The 20,067-nt window shown below is 35.1% G+C and overlaps 1 protein-coding gene across 4 annotated transcripts in view; it reads left to right on the top strand.

Annotated features, from left to right (window-relative positions):
- ASCC3 (activating signal cointegrator 1 complex subunit 3) overlaps positions 1–20,067 on the top strand; it is a 400,644-nt gene that overhangs the window by 22,435 nt on the left and 358,142 nt on the right. For 3 of the 4 annotated variants that reach the window (XM_072642929.1, XM_072642930.1, XM_072642931.1), the window contains exons 2-4: positions 3,651–3,798; positions 12,250–12,400; positions 18,201–18,775. In XM_072642929.1, coding sequence (XP_072499030.1) covers positions 3,700–3,798; positions 12,250–12,400; positions 18,201–18,775 — 825 coding nt within the window. In that variant the 5' untranslated portion in view covers positions 3,651–3,699. The remainder of the gene's footprint in view (positions 1–3,650; positions 3,799–12,249; positions 12,401–18,200; positions 18,776–20,067) is intronic. The other variant, XM_072642932.1, reaches the window with a different exon arrangement.

The raw sequence follows: 20,067 nt of genomic DNA, 5'->3' as shown, positions 1-20,067 counted from the left end.
CACATTGTCTTCTATTTTTTCATTTTTTTTTGTTTTGTTTTGTAATTTCTTGGTTTCTCATAAAGTCGTTAGCTTCCATCTGCTCCATTCTACTTTTTTAAAGAGCTATTTTCTTCATTGAGTTTTGAACCTCCTTTTTCATTTGGCTTAATTCTGCTTTATAAAGCATTCTTCTCCTCATTGGCTTTTTGGACCTCTTTTGCCAATTGAGTTAGCTTATTTTTAAAGGTGTTTTCATCAGCATTTTTATGTGTCTCCTGTAATAAACTGTTTACTTGCTTTTCTTGCATCACTCTCATTTCCCTTCCCAAGTTTTCCTCCACCTCTTTTATTTGATTTTCAGAATCCTTTTTGAGCTCTTCCATGGCCTGAGACCTCTGCATATTCCTCTGATGGTGTGCTTTATTCTTTCTCATCTGAAAGTATGGAAGTAAATACCTGTTCCCCATGATAGTAACCTTCTATAGTCTTATTTTTTTTCTCTTTTTGAGGCATTTTTCCAGCCAGTTACTTGACTTTTGAGTCCTTTGTCAAGATGAGGGTATTGTCTAGGGACCTGTAAGTTCTCAGTTCCTCCAAGGTGGCACAATCAAGGTTGCACAATCTCTTGGCCTGTGCACTGGCCTGGGAGCAACCATAAACTTTTCTGCCCAGAATCTGGGAGTAGAATTCTCTCTCTACATCTGCCTCCAGCTCCACCATACCAGACCTCCATTCCTCTTCACCCCCGGGGGCCAGAGTTCCACTCCTCTTCACCCCAGAGCCAGCTGGGGACTGAGATTCAAATCAGCTGCTCAATTCCCCCAAGGGCTGTAGAGAGAGGGCTCCAAAAATGGATGCTGCTACTACTGCTGCAGTGGCTGATGCCAGTGGTTCAGACCACATTCCCTTCTCCTGGATGAAGGAGCCCTGTCACTGATTTTTGAAGCTGCCTGTGGCATTTGTGGCTTGAGCAATCTGGGGACCACAACTGCTGCCGGTGGCGCCCTGAAGCCTCTCCCGGAATCTGTCCTTGCCGCGCAACAGGCCGCATTCCACTCCATGCCCAGTGTGATAGACCTTTCCTGTCTACCTTCCAGGCTGTCTTGGGCTGGAAATCTCTTTCACTCTGCCATTTTCTGGCTTCTGCTGCTCTAGAATTTTAGAGTCATTTTTTACAGGTATTTTATGGGCTACGTAGGGGAGCTTCCACAGGTCTGTCTTTCTACTTTGCCATCTTTGCTCTGCCCCAAAGAGGAAATTCTTGCTTTACTCCTGTATTTATTCAGAAAGGTTCTATTGTTTCCTCATTACATATAAGGCCAGCCTTTGGTTTTACAGAGGTAATTATTTATCATTCTAAATGGCTTTTCTATGCTTGTGCTTTGTAGAATTTTCTTTTCATAAATAAGGTTTATATTTTCTTGGAGGCTTTTGATGCTTCTTGAGCTATAATTCTGTAGTTTGACGTGTTTTTTAATGTGATTGTCTTGTGTATTTTGTATAAATCTAATTTAGTCATGGTGAATAATTTTTTTCAACTATGTTGCTTTAATATTTTTTGTTGTCAGATTTATATTTCAAGACTTTGAATCAGTAGTATTTGTTAGTAATATTGGTCTGTAGTTATTTTTCCTTTGAGTTGTACTTTCCTGATTTAGTCATTATAGTTGAATTTGTTTCATGAAAGTAGTCGGATAGAATATATTTTTTTATGTGTAATATATTTATTCTTTATTCTATCTTTTTGATAGAATTCATTTGTAAATTCATCTGGACCAGGGTGTTATAGATAGTTCTTTTACAGCTAGTTCATGTTCACTTTTTAAAATTGGGATCTCTTTGAAATTAAGATCTTTATTTTATGTCTGTTAATTTTGGTATTATATATTATAGATAATCTCTGTTTCTTTGAATTTTTCCATTTTGATGTCTTATAATTGCATAGTAGATACTATTAATTACTTTAATTTCTTTATTGTCATTTTACCTTGTTCATTTTTTATTTGGTTACTTTGCAGGATTTCTTAAAGAAAAAAAAAATCTTTTGCCCCTGGTTATTTAAATGAATTTTAAGTGTTACAAGTAGGAAAATTTTTGACCCACATATTCCTTGATACATGGAAAATACTTCTCCTTTTCCTAGGTTTTTTTTTGAGTCAAAGAAATAAGTAGTTCTTAGAAGTTTAATAAAGAAAACATGACAAATAATATGTTCATTATTTAAAAGCTTTGTTGAAACCAAGGTACTTGCATATTCCACAGTTCAGTCAACATATTAATTCTGTACTGTGTTAAACTTTGAAGTAGACAAATTAGATGATACCGTCCCAGTGTTGGTTTGCTTAAATAATTGATTAAATACATATAAGAATATATATGTTGTTTAAAAAAGTGGTCTTATTTACGTTTTTTAAAGCATTTTGAGACATTTGTTAGGGAAGGAAAAATCCTTGAGAAACTATTTGCCCTTTTCCTAAAGTATAAATTAATGGAATTATTTGCTGAATAGTAAGTGAATCCAAAATAAAATATACTTTATATAAAACATCTTTGATAAAAGTTTTGAAGTGTTATGACTATAAACTTTGGAAGATTACATAAGGATATTTAATAGAAATAATGGAAATTCATTTATCTCCTTTTCTGCTTTGCTTCTAAATTCTTGAAAATATATTACAAAATATATTGTGGCACTGTCTCTTTGGACTTGCTTAAATAGTTGACTCGTAAATTGACTAATTGTATTAATAAGATTTCAATGAGAAAGTAAAAATTGTTCATTTTTTATTGTCAGGAGCCCTTGTAGCCTTGTAACCGTGTAGGCTGTAGATATTAAAAAAAGGCAATGAAGGTGGTTAAGATGGGGACTATGCATATGATATAGATAAGTATTGGGACAATATCTATGTTTCTAGGTGAACTCAGTATAAGAGTGAATATTTTTAACAGCACAGGAAAATGAAAATCTTTCAAGTATACAATTTTGGATGCTTTATTTTTATTAGTAGACATAAAAATAATATTTTTGTTGTGTTCAGAAGACAAGAAACATTGCTTGCTAAAATGTTCATGGTGGGAAGACGTGGTCAATGTGTGTGTGCTCTTAAACATGACAATGTTAACTAGAACTGCTATGGATGTGGCATTAAGAGTTCTAGTGACATTGTATCATTTAGAAAGATGTTAGTACATCTTAGAATATTCTTTTTGCTTTATGCAGAATTCATTTTCCATTATTCACTAACTGAGCCCTTTCAGGATGTAGAGTCACTTGAAAAGGATGTATGTGTAATGGAGAAGAGGAAAGATAGTTAGCCTTGGCTGTGTGTTAGGCTGTTGGTTATGATTTTAGCACCCCTCCCTCTTATTATTGTCATAGCGTTTTAACATTTCCTTATTCTGAGGGACATCTACTATATATCCTTAAGAAGTATTGAGAATCTGCCATATACATTTTTGACTAATAATACTTTTATCATAACATGAAATATATTGACAGCAGATATGTTTAAATAACTTTGTGTTGAGAAGATGGAAGGTGAGTTTTTATGAATTTGTAATAATTGTTATTTCAGCAATGGTTTCTTTTTATAGAGATGAATTAATTTGACTTGATTGATAAAGAGAAAAACAACCAAATAAATATCTTTTTGTTTTATCTGTTTCAGGTTTTAGGAATTGCAGTAAGATTTCATTCCTTCTTATATGGATCACTGAATGAATAATATGGACTTACCTCGTCTTACAGGAGCATTGCGCTCCTTTTCAAATGTCACCAAACAAGATGATTATAATGAAGAATCAGCTGACTTAATGGTAACAATTTTTATACGAAAGGCATAGTAAAACACTCACGTATCCACATAGACTCAAATATATACTTAGTCTTATTTATTTAAGATTGAATTGTTTTAAGTTTCAAAGAGTATTCATGTAAAGAGTCTATAAGAGCAGCTGTAAGGTAATCTGCTAAGTAGATGTTAGCTAGGTGAATCCAAGGTAAATGTAGTCTCTTACTTAGATCATCACTATACCTTGTTGGATTGAAACAGAGACAGTAGTAACACCTGGAAATAGAGTAGGGTGGTATGTTTTTGTTTTTGAGTTTGTGTTGTTGTTGAGTTGTTTTAAGTTGTATCTGACTCTGTGTGACCCCATTTGGAGTTTTCTTGGCAAAGATATTGGAATGGTTTGCCATTTCCTTCTCAAGTTCATTTTACAGATGAGGAACTGAGGCAAACATGGTTGAATGACTTGTCACATAACTAGGAAGTGTCTAAAGTTGGATTGGAACTCAGTAAGATGAGTCTTTCTAATTCCAAGCCTAGTGCTCTATCCATTGTGCCACTTAGCTGCATTGAGTTTGTGTATAGAGTCTCAGAACTCTGCTGAGTGGAGCCTTTCCTCACATGTTATATTCATGTTAACAGTGGACTTCTATACCATGGTAGTGACAACTGGTTTTCTGTTGCTTGAGTGGGATAGCTATTTCTGTGCTTATGTTTCACTCTGTATTCTTTTTTTCCTATTTTTTTTCCTAATTTTCAGTTCTAAATTCTCATTCCCCCTTTACACCTTCCCCTTACCATACTCATTCTAAACAGATGAAGTCGTATAAAACATTTCCACATTAACCATATTGTAGGGGGAAACACAACAAACAATAAAAATAAAGGAAAAATATTCTTCGATCTGCACTGAGTACATCAGTTCTCTATCAGGAAGTGGATAGCATTTTTCATTGTGAATTATTTGGAATTATTGTGAATCATAGCATTGATAAGAGTTACTATTACTGCATCTTTCACAGTTGATTATTGTTATGATATTGCTGTTATCATGTACATTGTTCTCCTGCTTCAGCTCACTTCACTTTGCATCAATTTGTGTAAGTCTTCCCAGGTTTTTCTGAAGTCATCCCCTTCATCACTTCTCACAGCACGATAGTATTCCATCACAATCATACCATAGCTTGCTCAGCCATTCCCTAATTGATGGGCATCCGCACAATCTCCAGTTCTTTGCCACCACGAAAAGAGCTGCCAAAAATATTTTTATCTATATGGATAGATTCTTTACCTTTTATTTTTTTTTAATCTTGAGGTTTAGACCTATTGGTGGTATTGTTGGGTCAGAAGGTATGCACAGTTTTATAGCCCTTTGGAGATAATTCCAAATTTTTCTCCAGAATGGTTGGACTAGTTCACAGCTCCTCTAACAGTATATTAATGTACCTTTTTTAAAAACTGTCCTCCAGGGTGTATCATTTTCTTTTTCTGCCATCTTAGCTTAAAGGATGTGGAGTGTTACTTCAAAGTTGTTTTAATTTGCATTCCTGTTTCTGAAAACTGCCTATTTATATCCTCTGACCATTTATCAATTGGGGACTGGCTCTTAGTATTACAAATTTAGCTCTTTTCCTCATATACATTTGAGAAGTGAAACTTGCTATAAAGTTCTTCCCCCTTCCCTCCCCTCAGTTTCTTTCTTTCTAATTTTAGCTGCATTGCTTTTCTTTGTGCAGAATATTTTTAAAGTAAACAAAATTATCCATTTAATGTCCCATGATCCTTTCTGTCTCTTATTTGGTCATGAACTTTTCTTCTCTGTAGATCTGACAGATAATTTTCTCTGTGCTCTCTTAATTTGCTTTGATAGCACCATTTATTGATGTATCATGTACCAATTTTGAGCTTGTCTTGGTAAACGGTGTGAAATATTGGTCTGTACCTGATTTCTACCAGATTAGTTTCCAGTTTTCCTAGAAGTTTTTTTTTTTTTCAGATAGTGAATTCTTGCCCCAATAGCTGTGATTTTTGAGCTTAATCAAACACTAAGTTAACTGTGTTCCTTTGCTTCTATGTATTCTCTACCTAATCTGTTCCATGGATCAACCAATCTATTATCTAGCACCAAATTGTTTTGATAATTACCTTTTGTAATTATCACTTTGTAGTACAGTTTGAGATATGGAACTGCTCTGCCTCTCCTTTACATATTTTTTTCATTGATTGCCTTGATATTCTTGATCTTATGCTTGTTAGTATTTTTTCTACCTCTATAAAGTAGTTCTTTGATAATTTGGTTGTACTCCCCCGATATTTTTTTTTGAAAGTTTTAATATATAATTTATTTATTTTTCAGTTCTGAACAAGAATATGAATTCAAAATTTTCTCCTCATCTCTCCCCAGCATGCACCCCATCTACCCCTTCCTCCAGTCTGTCCTCGCTTCTGTTACCCATCCTTCTTCCATTCCCCTTCCCCTCTATTTTCCTGTAGGGCAAAATAGATTTCTGTACTCCATTGCCTGTATAACTTAATTTCCAGTTGCATGCTAAAACAATTTTTAACATTCATTCTTAAACCTTTGAGTTCCATATTCTCTCCCTCCCTCCCCACTCATCCTTATTGAGAAAACAAGCAATTCAGTATAGGTCCTACATGTGTAACAATGCAAAGCACTTCTATAATAGTTATGTTGTAAAAGACTAACCACATTTCCCTCTGTCCTATCCTGCCTTTCATTTATTCCATTCTCTCCTTTGACCTGTCCTCCCACAATACTGCTTGCTTCTGATTGTCCGTTTCCCTAATTTGCTGTCCCTTCTATTATCTTCCCTTTTCTATCCCCTACCCCCTTGCTTTCCTGCAGGATAAAACAGATTTCCATATTCAATTGAGTGTGGGTTATGCCCTCCTTAAGGCAAATCCCATGAGAGTAAGGCTTAGTTATTTCCTTTCATCTCCCCACTCTTTCCCTGCATGGTGAAACTCTTTTCTTCCCTCTTGTATGTGAGATGATTTGCTACATTCTGTCTCTCTCTTTCTCTTTCTCCTAGTACATTCCATTCAACAGTAAATTTTATTTTTTTTAGGTATTTTTCCTTCATGTTCAACTCACCATGTGATATACACACACATACACATATAATATACAAAACATACATACTCATACACACCTACATATATGTGTGTGTGTGTCTGTCTGTCTATATAAATTCCCTCTTAACTACCATAATATTGAAAAAGGTGTATTGATTTACAAATAACATATTTCTCTGTCAGGATGTAAACAGTTCACCTTTAATGAGTTCCTTAAGGCTTCTCTTTCCTGTTTACCTTTTTATGTTTCTCTTGATTCTTGTATTTAAAAGTCAAATTTGTTATTCAGCTCCGATCTTTTCAGCAAGAATCCTTGGAATCCTCTATTTCATTGAGATTCCCTTTTTTCTCCTGAAGTATTATACTCACTTTTGCTGGTTAGGTGATTCTTGGTTTTAATCCTATCTACTTTGACCTCTGGAATATCATAATGCAAACCCTGCGATCCCTTCTTATAGAAGCTGCTAAATTCTGTGTTCTCCTGATTGTATTTCCACAATATTTAAAGTGTTTCTTTCTGGCTGCTTGTAATATTTTCTCCTTGAGCTGGGGACTGTGGAATTTGGTGACAATATTCCTAGGAATTTTCCTTTTCCTCCTCTTTCAGGAGGTGATTGGTGAATTCTTTCCATTTCTGTTTTACTCTCTGGTTCTAGAATATCAGGGCAGTTTTCCTTGATAATTTTTTGAAAGCTGATGTCTAGGCTCTTTCTTTCATCATGTTTTCAAGTAGTCCTGTAATTTTTAAATTATCTCTCCTGGATCTGTTTTCCAGGTCAGTTTTTTTTTCCAATGAGATATTTCACATTGTCTTCTATTCTTTTCATTCTTTTGGTTTTGTTTTGTAATTTCTTGGTTTCTCATAAAGTCATTAGCTTCCATCTGCTCCATTCTAATTTTTAAAGAACTATTTTTCTTCAGCGAGCTTTTGAACTTCCTTTTCAGTGTGGCCAATTCAGCTTTTTAAAGCATTCTTCTCCTCATTGGCTTTTTGGACCTACTTTCCCATTTGGGTTAGTCTACTTTTAAAGGTGTTATTTTCTTTAGCATTTTTTTGGGTCTCCTTTAATAAACTGTTTACTTGCTTTTCTTGATTTTCTTGCATCATTCTCATTTCCCTTCCCAAGTTTTCCTCCACCTCTCTTATTTGATTTTCAGAATCCTTTTTGAGCTCTTCCATGACCTGAGACCTTTGCATATTTTTGGGGGGAGGTTTTGAATGTAGATGCCTTGACTTTTATGTCTTCCTCTGATGGTATGCTTTGTTCTTCCTCATCTGAAAGGATAAAAGAAAATACCTGTTTATCAAGAAAGTCATCTTCTATAGTCTTATTTTTTTTAACCTTTTTTGGGCATTTTCCCAACCAGTTACTTGACTTTTGAGTTCTTTGTCAAGTGGAGGGTATACTTTAGGGATTTGTAAGTTCTCAGTTCCTCCAAGGTGGCACAGTCAAGGGAGGGGAGTTTCCTCCTCTCCTGGCCTTCTTTCTGGTCCGTGAGCAACTACAAGCATTCTTTTCTGCTCTGGATCTGGGAGTAGGACTCCCTCTCCATAGCCACAATCTGCTACACCACACCAGCACTCCTCCTCACCCCAGGAATGCCACTCAGACTGAGACCCAAATCAGCTGATTGATTCCCCCAGAGTCTTTAGGCCAAGGGCTCCAAAAGTGGACAACTGCTGGGGCCAGGCCCTGGCCAGACAGCACTCTGAGCTTACCCAGGTGAAAGAGCTTTCTTACTGATCTTTGAAGCTATCTTTGGGGTTTGTGGATTGAGAAATCTGGAAACTGCAGCTGCTGCCTGTGATTCCGCTCCCTGAAGCCTACTTCAGTCCTGTATGTGCTGCAAGGCCAAGGCTGGCCTGACCTGTGCTCCAGTCTGAGCCTGGTGCTACAGACCTTTCCTGTCAGTCTTCCAGGCCATCTTGGGCTAGAAATCTGTTTCGCTCTGTTGTTTTATGGCTTCTGCTACTCTAAAATTTGTTTAGAGTCATTTTTTACAGGTATGTCATTGACTGGGGGGGAGAGCAGGTCTGTCCTTCTACTCCACCATCTTTGCTTTGCCCTCCCCCAGTATTCTGAAAGGTAAACATTAAAAATGTGACAACAGATCTGTGTAGGCCAACTTAGAAGTTGTAGGTACTTTAATTTGTAGGTTTCTTTTACAAAATAGTATCAGAGACACCTGTACATATAGTGACTATTTCAGGAAAAAAGCAACTAAAAAGTGGAAGAATCTCCCTTAGGTAAGTGTGACTTTAATGTATCAATCTGATAACTTAGTGAAATGATTTTCCTTCATCTGTTTCGGTGTCAAGTTTATCAAGACAATTTTACTCTGTAAGCTAGTGTGCAGAAGGGATTCCACTAGGTTAAAAATTATATAGAATTGTATAAATTTCTTTCTATTAGATTTCTCCAGTCCCTTTCCCATTGATGACTGTTGAGATAAATTTCTCATTTTGTACTCTTTTATCCAGTGACAATGGACTCCTTACTGCTTCTGAAACAAGACATTCTATCTTGTGACTCCATCCATTTTCACTGGTTGTCTCTCATGCTCTGAATTCTCTCCTTTCTCATCTCTGTCTCCTGGCTTCCTTGAAGTCTCAGAACGTCCCACCTTCCGCAAAAGGCTTTTCCCATTCCTCCTTAGTCTTACTGCTATCCCCCTTTGACCTCTCCAAATTTTTCCTGTATGTACATTGTTAGTATATTCTCTTCTTCTTTATTCTGTGAACCCCTTGAGAACCAGAGCTGATTTTTAATTTTCTTTTTATTCTCAGAATTTTACATAGTGCCTGGCACCATAGTAGGTGTTTAGTAAATGCTTATAGACTGAGTTTTAGGATGTATTTGTATTTGTCAATATCTAAGGTGAAGTTTATGTCTTCAGATAGTATCTTTTATTCAAGAAACATGAATTTAATCTGTTGTATTAGTCATTTCTTTTCTTAATTCTTATATTTTAATAAAAACAAGCTTTTTAAATTCTATCAGACAAGACAGGCTTTTATGTAATGAATATAAACAATTATGTTCCAAATTTTGGAAGTCTCTATCCTGTTTATTTTGGCTTTTCAGAATGCCAGGTTACCTTTGTGGCTCATTTGAGGTACCATCTCCCTGAGAAAGCCTTGCTGATCTCCTTTATTGTTAATGCTCTCATTCCTTCAGTAGTACTTGTGTCCACTTATTTTTGTACAGGTTATATTTCTCAGTAGAGGAGAGTAAATGTTTTCTACTTTTGTTTTTATATCCTTAATACCTGGCATAGGGTCTTGCAGGTGTAGGTGCTTAATAAAGGTTTATTAAATTATATTATCTTTGAAATTGTGCCTTTGTAGGTACCATATGTAAGAATTGTGCACCTTTGACTCAAAAAATGACGATAATAATATGCCTTCTTATATACTTGATAGTATTATGAAGCAGTGTGACAAATTATGTAGAGCTCTGGACTTGGAGTCAAACCTAGGTTCGAATCCCTGCAACAGGAACTTCCTGCAGTGTGACCTTGTGCAAGTTACTTAAGCTTTCTTGTCAATATGTTGCAGTCTATGACTACTAGGAGCCCCAAAATGAAAGGGTGCCGGGCTGTGGTCTATCTCGAAAGAATTCTGCCACTCAAGCCTTTTTTTAGTCCAAGTAGTGAGTTTATTTAGACAGTGATTGGGTGGGCAAGATCCTTGCAAATCTGAGTTGTTTGTGATGCCAATACAAGCAGGCCAGATTTTAAGAATCTGTGCATTTGATCAGGATAGAACTGATATTTTTGTACAGAAAAACTGTGGGAAGATCTGGATGCTATCTGGAAGTGGCCTGGAGTGGTTTGGAGGCAACCAAGGATTTGCATAAGCTAACTAAGTAATCAAGGTGGGCTGGGGTTGGCCAGGTGCATCAGGTAAATGCCAGGGACAGGGTTCCTGAAAGTTGTTTGAAAGTTCAAGGGCTTTTCCTTCTAGGGTTCCAGATCCCACCCTCCCTCCCCCCCCATCACTAATTCATCTGTCAGCCCTCCCTCACTCAAAATAAAATCAAGTGCAAGTCATGGCATCATTTCTCTGATGACATGGTCTTCTTTGACAACAAAGGACGAACACAACAACGTTTGTAAAGTGAGGATTAATATTGGAACCTGCCACACAGGGTTGGGATCTGATGAGATCCTGCTTATAAAATGCTTCACATTCTTTAAAATACAATGGAAATGTTAACTATTGTTATTGTTTATGGTAAAATTCCCTTTGCTTTTATTTCTTACTTTAAAGGTCTAAATGATAACAAACCATTGAATAATGCAATCAAAGTAAGACATTTAAAAACTATGAGGCCAGCTTTTATTGGTGGAACTAGTCATCGTTATAGTAATAGGGTATGTCTTTGAAAAATAAAAAGTCACCTTATTCATTTAATCACCAAGCATTTTTTATTAAGCTCCTGTTATGTTCTAGTCACTGTATGATAATAGGGATGAAAATGAAACAGTCTCTGCCCTCAAAGGGTTCATATTTTATAAGGGGGGACATTCATGCACACAAAATATATTCAATAGAGGCACAAATTAATTTTTAGGGAGAGTCTGGAGCCAAATTTTGAAGGAAATTAGGGATTCTAAGGAGAAGCTCGGTGGCACAGTGGATAGAGTGCTGGGCGTAAAGTCAGAAGACTCATCTTCCTGAGTTCAGTCTGGTGTCGTATACTTCCCAGCTGTGTGACCCTGGGCAAGTCACTTATAAAATGAGCTGGAGAAGAAAATGGCAAACCACTCTAGTATCTTTTCAGGAAAACCCCAAATAGGGTCATGAAGAGTCAGACACAATTTGAATGACTACATAACAACAACCAAGGGATTCTAAGAAGCAGAGGTGAGGAGGAAGTTCATTCCTCATATTTGGGACATATATTACAAAAGCTCAGAGCTGGGAGATGGAATGTCATAGATGAGGAATGCAGTAAGGCCAATTTGGCTGGACTTAGGTACATGAGAAAGAATGAAATGTAATAATGTGTGTTAGCTTATGGTATAGCACAAAACCACAGAAGCTGACAAAATGTCAGCTTTAAATAAAGCTAATTTTGAGAAATGTAAAATGTAATATGATGAATAGAGAAGGCTTGGGTTCAAATCCTGCTTCTGAAGCTTGCTTCCTGTATTCTCTTAGACAAGTCGTTTAATGTCCTTGGGCCTCAGTTTCATCATCTGTAAAATGATGAGGTTGGGCTAGATATCTTCTGAGTTCTTTTCAGACACTAGATCTCTGATCCTCTATGTGATTTTATTTATTTTTTAGTGGGTGGACTTGATATATAATGCACTTTGAAGAATTTGTAGTGGATTTTAGAAAACACATGTCTGAGTTATGCTTTTTTCCCTCCAGGTGAAACGATCCAAACTTCAGAAAGAAATTTCAGATTTAGGACTTACATGGAATAAAATTGTAAAATTTGTGGATGACAATCTGGAGAAGAAGGAAGTACAAATTGTAAATGAAGACTTAAAAGATATATTACGAGCAGCAAAGCAGATAGGTAAAGTTAAATATTTAAAAGACTTAAACATTTTAAAAGTACTATTACTTGTAGGATGTGGATAAGACAAAGTTTAATTTTTTTTCAAGTTCTGTTTATGAACTTCACTTTACAATAAAAGCGCTTGCTTTAGCCAGTCAGTTAACAACAATGAGCAGTATAACTACAGTGATAGATTTTGTATAACCCTTTAAGTAAGTTTGCAAACTGGTTTTCATTTAGTATCTCATTGATTTTCCCAACAACTCTGAGGTGTAGATGCATTATTATTGTTCCCTAGGAAACCTACGCTGAGAGAGGTTAAGAGATTTGATCAGATCACAGAGCTAGTACATGTCAGAGATAGAATTTGAACTCACTGGAAAGAGCTGAATAATTAGATCTGGCCTTTCTGATTTTAATTTCACCATTCTGTCCATTAATCTATCTTGTTCTCTTAATAAGCATTTATTCAATGCTTACCATATATAGTCACCATGCTAAGCACTGAGGTTACCAAGAAAGGCAAAAACAATCTTTGCACTTAAGGAGCTCCTATTGTAAACGGGGAAATAACATGCAAATTACTGTTTTTTCAATAGCCATACTGTATAAATAGAAGGTAATCTCAGAGGAAGTCACTCACCAGATTGGACATTGATAATGGCTTCCTGAAGAAGATGGGATTTGAGTTAAATATGAAGCAAGCCAAGGAAGCCAGGAGATAGAGTTGAGGAAGAAGAGCATTCCAGCTAGGGTGAATAGCTGGATGTGGATGGAGTGTTATATATATACAGAATGAGCAGGCACTGGCCTGCTGCTGAATTGCAGAGTATTTAGAGGGGATTAACATGGGAGAAGATTGGCAAGGTGAGAAGGGGCCGGGTTGTGAAGGGCTTTAAAAGCCGAACATTATATTTGATTATGGAGGTAATAAGGAGTCACTGTAGCTTATTGAATTAGGGGAGTGTGTGGTCAGACCCGTGTTTTATGAAAATTGCTTTGATAGGTGAGTAAAGGATAGATTGGTGTAAAGAGAGACTTGCACTTGCAACTGGAAGAACAAGTAAAAACCTATTGCAGTACTCCAAGTGAGAGAGAATGAGGGCCTAGAATACTAGGTGTTTGAATGGAAAGAAAGAAATGTACATAAGAAATGTTGTGAAGGTAGCAGTGACAAGATTTTGACAATAGATTGGATATATAGGGTGAGTTTGAGCGAGAGATGAAGACAATACAAAGTTGAAAACCTGCGTAACTGGGAGATAGTAATTGAAAGTAATAGTTGGTGTGTTGGCAAGGAAGAATTGGAAGAGAGTTTGAGATCTTTTTTTTTAACATGTTTTTGTTCAAAAAATTTCTGTGGAATAATTTGCCTAAAGGAAGTTGGTGATGTAGAATTGGAGCACTGGAAAGAGCTGAATAATTAGATCTGAGAATTATCTGCAAACACATGATTAATCCCCTAGAAACTGATGAAATCCCCTTTAAGTATAGAGGGAGAAAAGAAGAGGGTCCAGGATAAGGCCTTGAGGGGGCCATGGTTAATGGGTGTGACCTCTAGAGGAAGAGCCAACCTAAGAAGGAACAGTGCAGACAAGTAAGAGAACTGGAGAGAGTTGTGTCACAACATCCTAGATAGAAGAGTCTCCAAGAGAAGATATTCTCCTTATAATTTGGCTGTTAGCTGTAACACTTAATGAATGTGAAAAGTTGCTGTGGAGGTTCTTAGAACTTCATTATTCTAACTTCAGTTTATATTCACTCTATATATTTAAATTGTGCAGGAAAGATAAGTCATGCATGTTATGAAAGGCATCATTAAAACATCAGTCAACTTAATTCTCATTTAAAATTTTAGATTTAAACTCATGGATGTTTTTTGAATTAAAATTTTGAGATTTTAAAACCTTAAAAAATTTAACATGAATGCATTTATGTCTGAATTATATTTGATTTTCCTTTAGGAATGAGAAGTTCTTGTCTACCACATTCTATTCATATTTTTTCAGTCCATAAGTTGTAGAAAATAAAACTGGCCACATTTTCCAGTTTGATTTTCTTAAATCATCCTTTTTTCGAAAGACTGAACATGAATTCCTGGGGAAATTCCCACAAATAATGATAGTAGGACTTTCCTTCTCTGACTTCTCCCTCCTCTGATTCTGATATTACTTCTCCTTTCTATCTTTGTACTTTTTATTTCCTCAAGAAGCATCCCCTCCACCCAGAACAAGGACAGCTCATCACTCAAGGTCAATCAAACAAAAAGAATTTATGAAGTGTAATCTACTAGGCACATTGTTAAAAGGATGAGTATACAGAATAAAACAAAAGCAGTTTCTGTCTTCAGGTGGCTTATGTTCTCATGGAGGAGGACACATATAAATAATTGGTATGTGCAGGGTATATACAGAAAAGGAGGAAAATAATATCAGAAAAGAAACTACTAGCAGCTATGGGGACCAGAAAAGTCTTTTTGTATAAGGTAAGATTTAAGATATGTCTTGAAAATATCCAGGCAAAATAAGACATGAAGGTGATGGGAGATGGAGTGGCATGTCCTAGGGACATTAAATAAGCCAAGAGTGGAAAGGTAGGAAGAAACTGGGTTATGAAGAAATTTAAATGCCAAATTGAGGATTTTACAGTTGATCCTGTAGGTAATAACAGAACTATGGATTTTATTGATTAGAGAAATTACATGGATAGACTTACAATTTAGGAAAATCACTTGGCAGCTAAGTAGAGGATGGATTAGAGTGGGGAGAGAGCTGGAAGACCATTTAGAATACTCAAGGCAAGGTGATGAGGTAGGATGGTAGCAGTGTGAGTGGAGAAAAGGGTACACATGTAAAAGATGTTGTGATGGAAAAAATGACAAGATTAAACAACTGATTGGATATGTGAGGTGAGTGAGATTGAAGGCTGAAAATGATGTTGAGGTTATAAATCTGGATGACTGGGAGGATGGTGATACTTTCAACAGAACTGGAGAAGGTTAGAAGTAGAGCATGGGAGAAAAATGAGTTGTATTTTGAAAATGTTCAGTTTAGAGATACTTATCACTTATGGAGGTAGAAATGCAAAATAGGCTGTAGTTCATGAATGGAGCTCAGGAGGGATCAGGACTGGATATAGGTATCTAGGAATCTTCTGCATAGAGATCATAATTGAATTATTGGGAGCAAATGAAGTCATGAGAGTATAAAGAGAGAAAGCATAGGATCCAAGACAAAATTTTGGAATATATCCACAATTGGAGGTGGGATATGGTTGATGATCCAGTATAGGAGAATGAGAAGAGAGGTCAGATGAGAGAAGCAAGAAAGTGAATAATGTCACTGATACCCACAGTGGGAAGAGTATTGTTTTTGTCTTTGTAATTGGGGAAAAAGGCAGAGTTGATTAAAGAGCAATTGGGTTTAAGAGGTAAATAGTGGAAGGTAAAATAGTATGAGGGAATTCTAGGAAGAATTGAGGATAAGAAGCATTTTGAATAGAAATTGGGTATTCTGTTGGTGAAGATTAAATGGGAAATGGTATGGACAAGACAGAATAATAGGATTGAGGTAAGGAGTAAATAGCCTAGGAGCTTCTGTTCTCTACTCGAGCCATTTTGGCAGGGTGGAGAAGGCAAATTGATCTTTACAGAGTCAGAGCAGATGAATTGTTTCTTTTGCCAGTCACTGACTAGTGTCTCTAGCAATAGACGAAAGAAAATGTTCATGGGTATTTTTTAATCGTTGTCCCAGAAACTTGTGTTTTTATAGGTACTGTTGTACAGTTGAAATGGCATGTTTGCTCTCAGTGTCAGCAGTCTTGCCATTGGGAAGATTGCATTGGTCTCAGGCAACTTACTTTCTGTGTGCATTAGTTTATTCTTCTGTAAGATGAGGAGGTTTGATTCAGTTGACTTAGAAATTCTACAATTTTTATAGATTAGATCTGATATAATTCTTTGCCCCTTATAGATGCTTTCCTTTCATTCTTTGAGCCATTTCTTCAGTGTGTGCTTTTTAGTTGTGGTCATGCTTATGTGTACATGCATATGTGTGTGTTATTGTAAATTAGGTGACCTCAAATAATAAGAAATAAGGAAATATTTTTGTATTGAGCATTTCAACAAATGAGTTAACTTTGCAAAGATTTTTAAAATTGAATTGAATTCTGAATGGAAGATAATTATTGAATCATATTTTCAGTCATATGGCTTATTTGGCAGTAACATTAAAACAGCACAATAGTTGAATTTATCGTTATTATTTTGCATGTATGTAGGTATACTTGCTTATGTATGTACGTTTTGTGTATATGTGATAATATGATTAGTTAAAATATGAAGTTATACACTGTATTCTTGGAGGATTATTTGAATTATCTTTATTACACGTAACTTTATTTTGAATCTAGAAAAATGACTATTGGTCAAGAACAAAACAATTATTTTTTTAAAAATATGAGATAGAAAGTCACAGAGCTTAAAATGAAAAACTTTTTCCCCAGTGATTGTTAAATTATACAGATGTATTTTTTTCTATCTTTCATAGTCGTGGAATACAGACGTGTACCAAAGCACTTATTCCTATTTTTTTGATATTATATTATAATAAGAGTATAATTTCTGGATCTTTTTTTGATGTATTATAATAAGAGTATAATTTCTTGATCTTTTTACTTAGAAATTGAGATTTCAAGGAATAGAGGAATTCCATATTTAATTGCACTAAAGGCAATTTATTAATGGTTTTTAGCTGATTTGTGTGCTTAATAAAGCATACAAAAAAAGAGAAAGATAGAGGTATTCTTTCTGTTTCACGGCTCCTTAGGTCTCAGTGTTAGTCAATATTCCTTGAGATGATACAGTGTTTGTGATAATTCTAAGAAACCCATCTTGCGTACAACTATAACCTGTGAGTGTGCTGAGCTGGTTCAGATTTAGCACTATTTTATACTCAGGAGGACAAAAGGAGGTAGAATTCTTTGCAGATGTAATCTTGAGTAAAAGACTTCAGTTCTTTTAAAGAGATGAATGATGAATAAACCAAATAAATATGATTATAGGGGTTGATAGAATATTTATCAAGCCATCAGGTCTCTGCAACTATTTGTACATATGTGTATATATATTTTATATATATAAAATATACATATAGATGTATATATGTATATGTGAGTATATATGTGTGGGTATGTATATGTATTCTCCCTCTACCCTGTGTGAGGAAAGGATTTTTGTTTAAGCAGCCAGCTTCAAATACAATGGTCAGAAATTTTAAAACTTTTAAAGTTTTTATTATCATAAATACATGAATTCTAATATTTCAATCATGTGTTGATTTGCCCTTATATTAGAGATTTGCCTTTCATCCCCTTACTTGCCCAAACCCAAATATATATACCCACAGTTAGTTCATGTTCTCAAGAAGTTGACAGTCTAAATCAGTATTTGCCAAAGGTCTCAAATTCTAAGATTTTATGAACTATTAATTTTATAACTTAACTCAGTGTGTTAGCACCTATTAATTATATTTTAACTGTAGTTCTTAATTTAACTATAGTTCTTATTCCAGAATTGTCTTATAGAAGAAAATAGGATTGTTTTCAGATATAGTCAAATATAGATTAACTATTGGAAATAGCAGTATATCTTATTTCTCTAATATTTGGATAGTGGCATTTGGATTGAACAAATTTATTCCCCTTATACGTTAATCTGTTGACTACTGATGTGGTTTTACTTTGCAAAATATTTGTAAAAATTGTTATCCTATTCTATGTTAGAGTTAAGCTAATCTTGTTTCTTTTGTATTTTGAATAGTTGGAACAGACAATGGACAGGAAGCAATTGAAAGTGGAGCTGCGTTTCTTTTTAGGACATTTCACTTGAAGGATTGTGTTGGTCACAATGAAACAAAGGCTCTTAACCAGATGTTTGGTCCCTTTCCATCATCATCTGCAACTGCAGCTTGTAATGCCACTTGTCGGATTGCATCCCACTTCACTGAAGACCGTCTCACAGCACTTGTACAAATGACTGAAGAGCAAAATGGTGACAGAGTATTATTTGGAAAAAATATAGTGTTTTCATTTGACATGCACGATTTAGATCACTTTGAAGAATTGCCAATAAATGGTGAAGCTGATGCCCAGAAAGTTATAAGCCTTGATTATAAGAAATTTTTAAATAATCATTTAGAACATTTTCAGGAGAGTTATACGTCAGATTTCAAGCCTGCAGAGAAAAACAATGGTTCTTTTTTATGGTGTGAAGTTGAAAAGTATTTCAATGAAACTTTGAAGGGAACTGCTGAAGCCCCAAGAATAGAAGATCTTTGCTGCACTTTGTATGATATGCTTGCCTCTGTTAAAAGTGGTGATGAACTTCAGAATGAGGTATTGTTGATTATTTTGTTGGAAGTTTTTTATTGACATGCACTATCTTGAAAAAGTAGTAGTTTCATATAATATGGATGCTTGACAAAGCATTTTTAGTATTTTGCTTCAGTATCTACATACTGGCTGTATTAAGTAATATCTGCCTCTTCTTTCTATGCTCCATGAAGGCAGAGACTGTATTATTTTATCTTAATTTTGTATCTTCTTTAGGGTCTCGCATAGATGTTTTACATAGGTATTTATATTTTGTTGAATTGAGTTTTAAACATCCTTGAAAAAAGTTTAAGAAACTCTCTCTCTTAACAGTTGTGTATTTTATACACTTACTGATGTTTGAGATGATTTATCTGTCATAAATTATGAATGTTCTTTAAAGGCCACTAATTATGCCAAAAGTTATAATTTTGTCAATTCTGAATGTTTATGGTTTAAGTAATTTATTTCAGACTAGATGCTAATGGACCAATATGACTTTACATGGTTAATAATATAATAATATAATAATAATATGACAAAAATAATAACTAACATTTATATGGCCCTTTAAGGTTTGTAAATCACTTTATAAATACTATTTCATTTTACCTGGGAGGTAGGTGCTATTTTTAATTACATTTTACAGGTGAGAAAACTCAGAGGTCAAGTGACTAGCCCAGGTCACCTAGCTAGTAAGTGTTTGAGGCTGAATTTGAATTCAGGTCTTCCTGACTCCAGATTTGACACTATCTATTGTGTCATCTAGCAGCCTAGTGTATGTGTATTTAACTTAGTTTTGAGTGAGCTAATCTACAACATTGTCATAAGATTGGAATGAGAGACTTCCAGAAACATTTTATTTATTCTTGCTGACTATATGGCACTTTTCCCACTAGGATAGTATTAAGTGGAAGTTTATAGATATTTACAAAAATTTTTTGAGTTAAACATGATTCAGAAAATTTTAAAATATCTTATGGTAAGGTTAGAATTTTATTTGTATTTTTGTTCATTGAAGAGAAAATATTTTCTGTTGTTCTGTAGTATTGTTGGCAGAGGATTTTGTTGTGTAATAGTGGACCATTTGCCCTACTTCTTTTTAAAAAAAACTGTAATTTTTTTCAATTAGAAAAAAATCTGCCTTCTGTCTCTCCTTACTTATTTCAACTTCCATCCATCTATAAAAGAGACCAACAAAAGAAAACCAAAACCCTTGTTACAAATCTGTATAGTCAAGCCAAGCATATTTCTGCTTTGACTATGTCCAAAAAATACTCTGCATTTTAAGTCCATCATCTTTCTATCAGGAGGTG

This window comes from Notamacropus eugenii, chromosome 2, assembly GCF_028372415.1.
Source record: "Notamacropus eugenii isolate mMacEug1 chromosome 2, mMacEug1.pri_v2, whole genome shotgun sequence".
In the NCBI taxonomy this organism is placed as follows: Eukaryota; Metazoa; Chordata; class Mammalia; order Diprotodontia; family Macropodidae; genus Notamacropus; species Notamacropus eugenii.
Note: the sequence above shows the minus strand (reverse complement) of the source record. Positions and strands in the feature narration are given on the sequence as shown.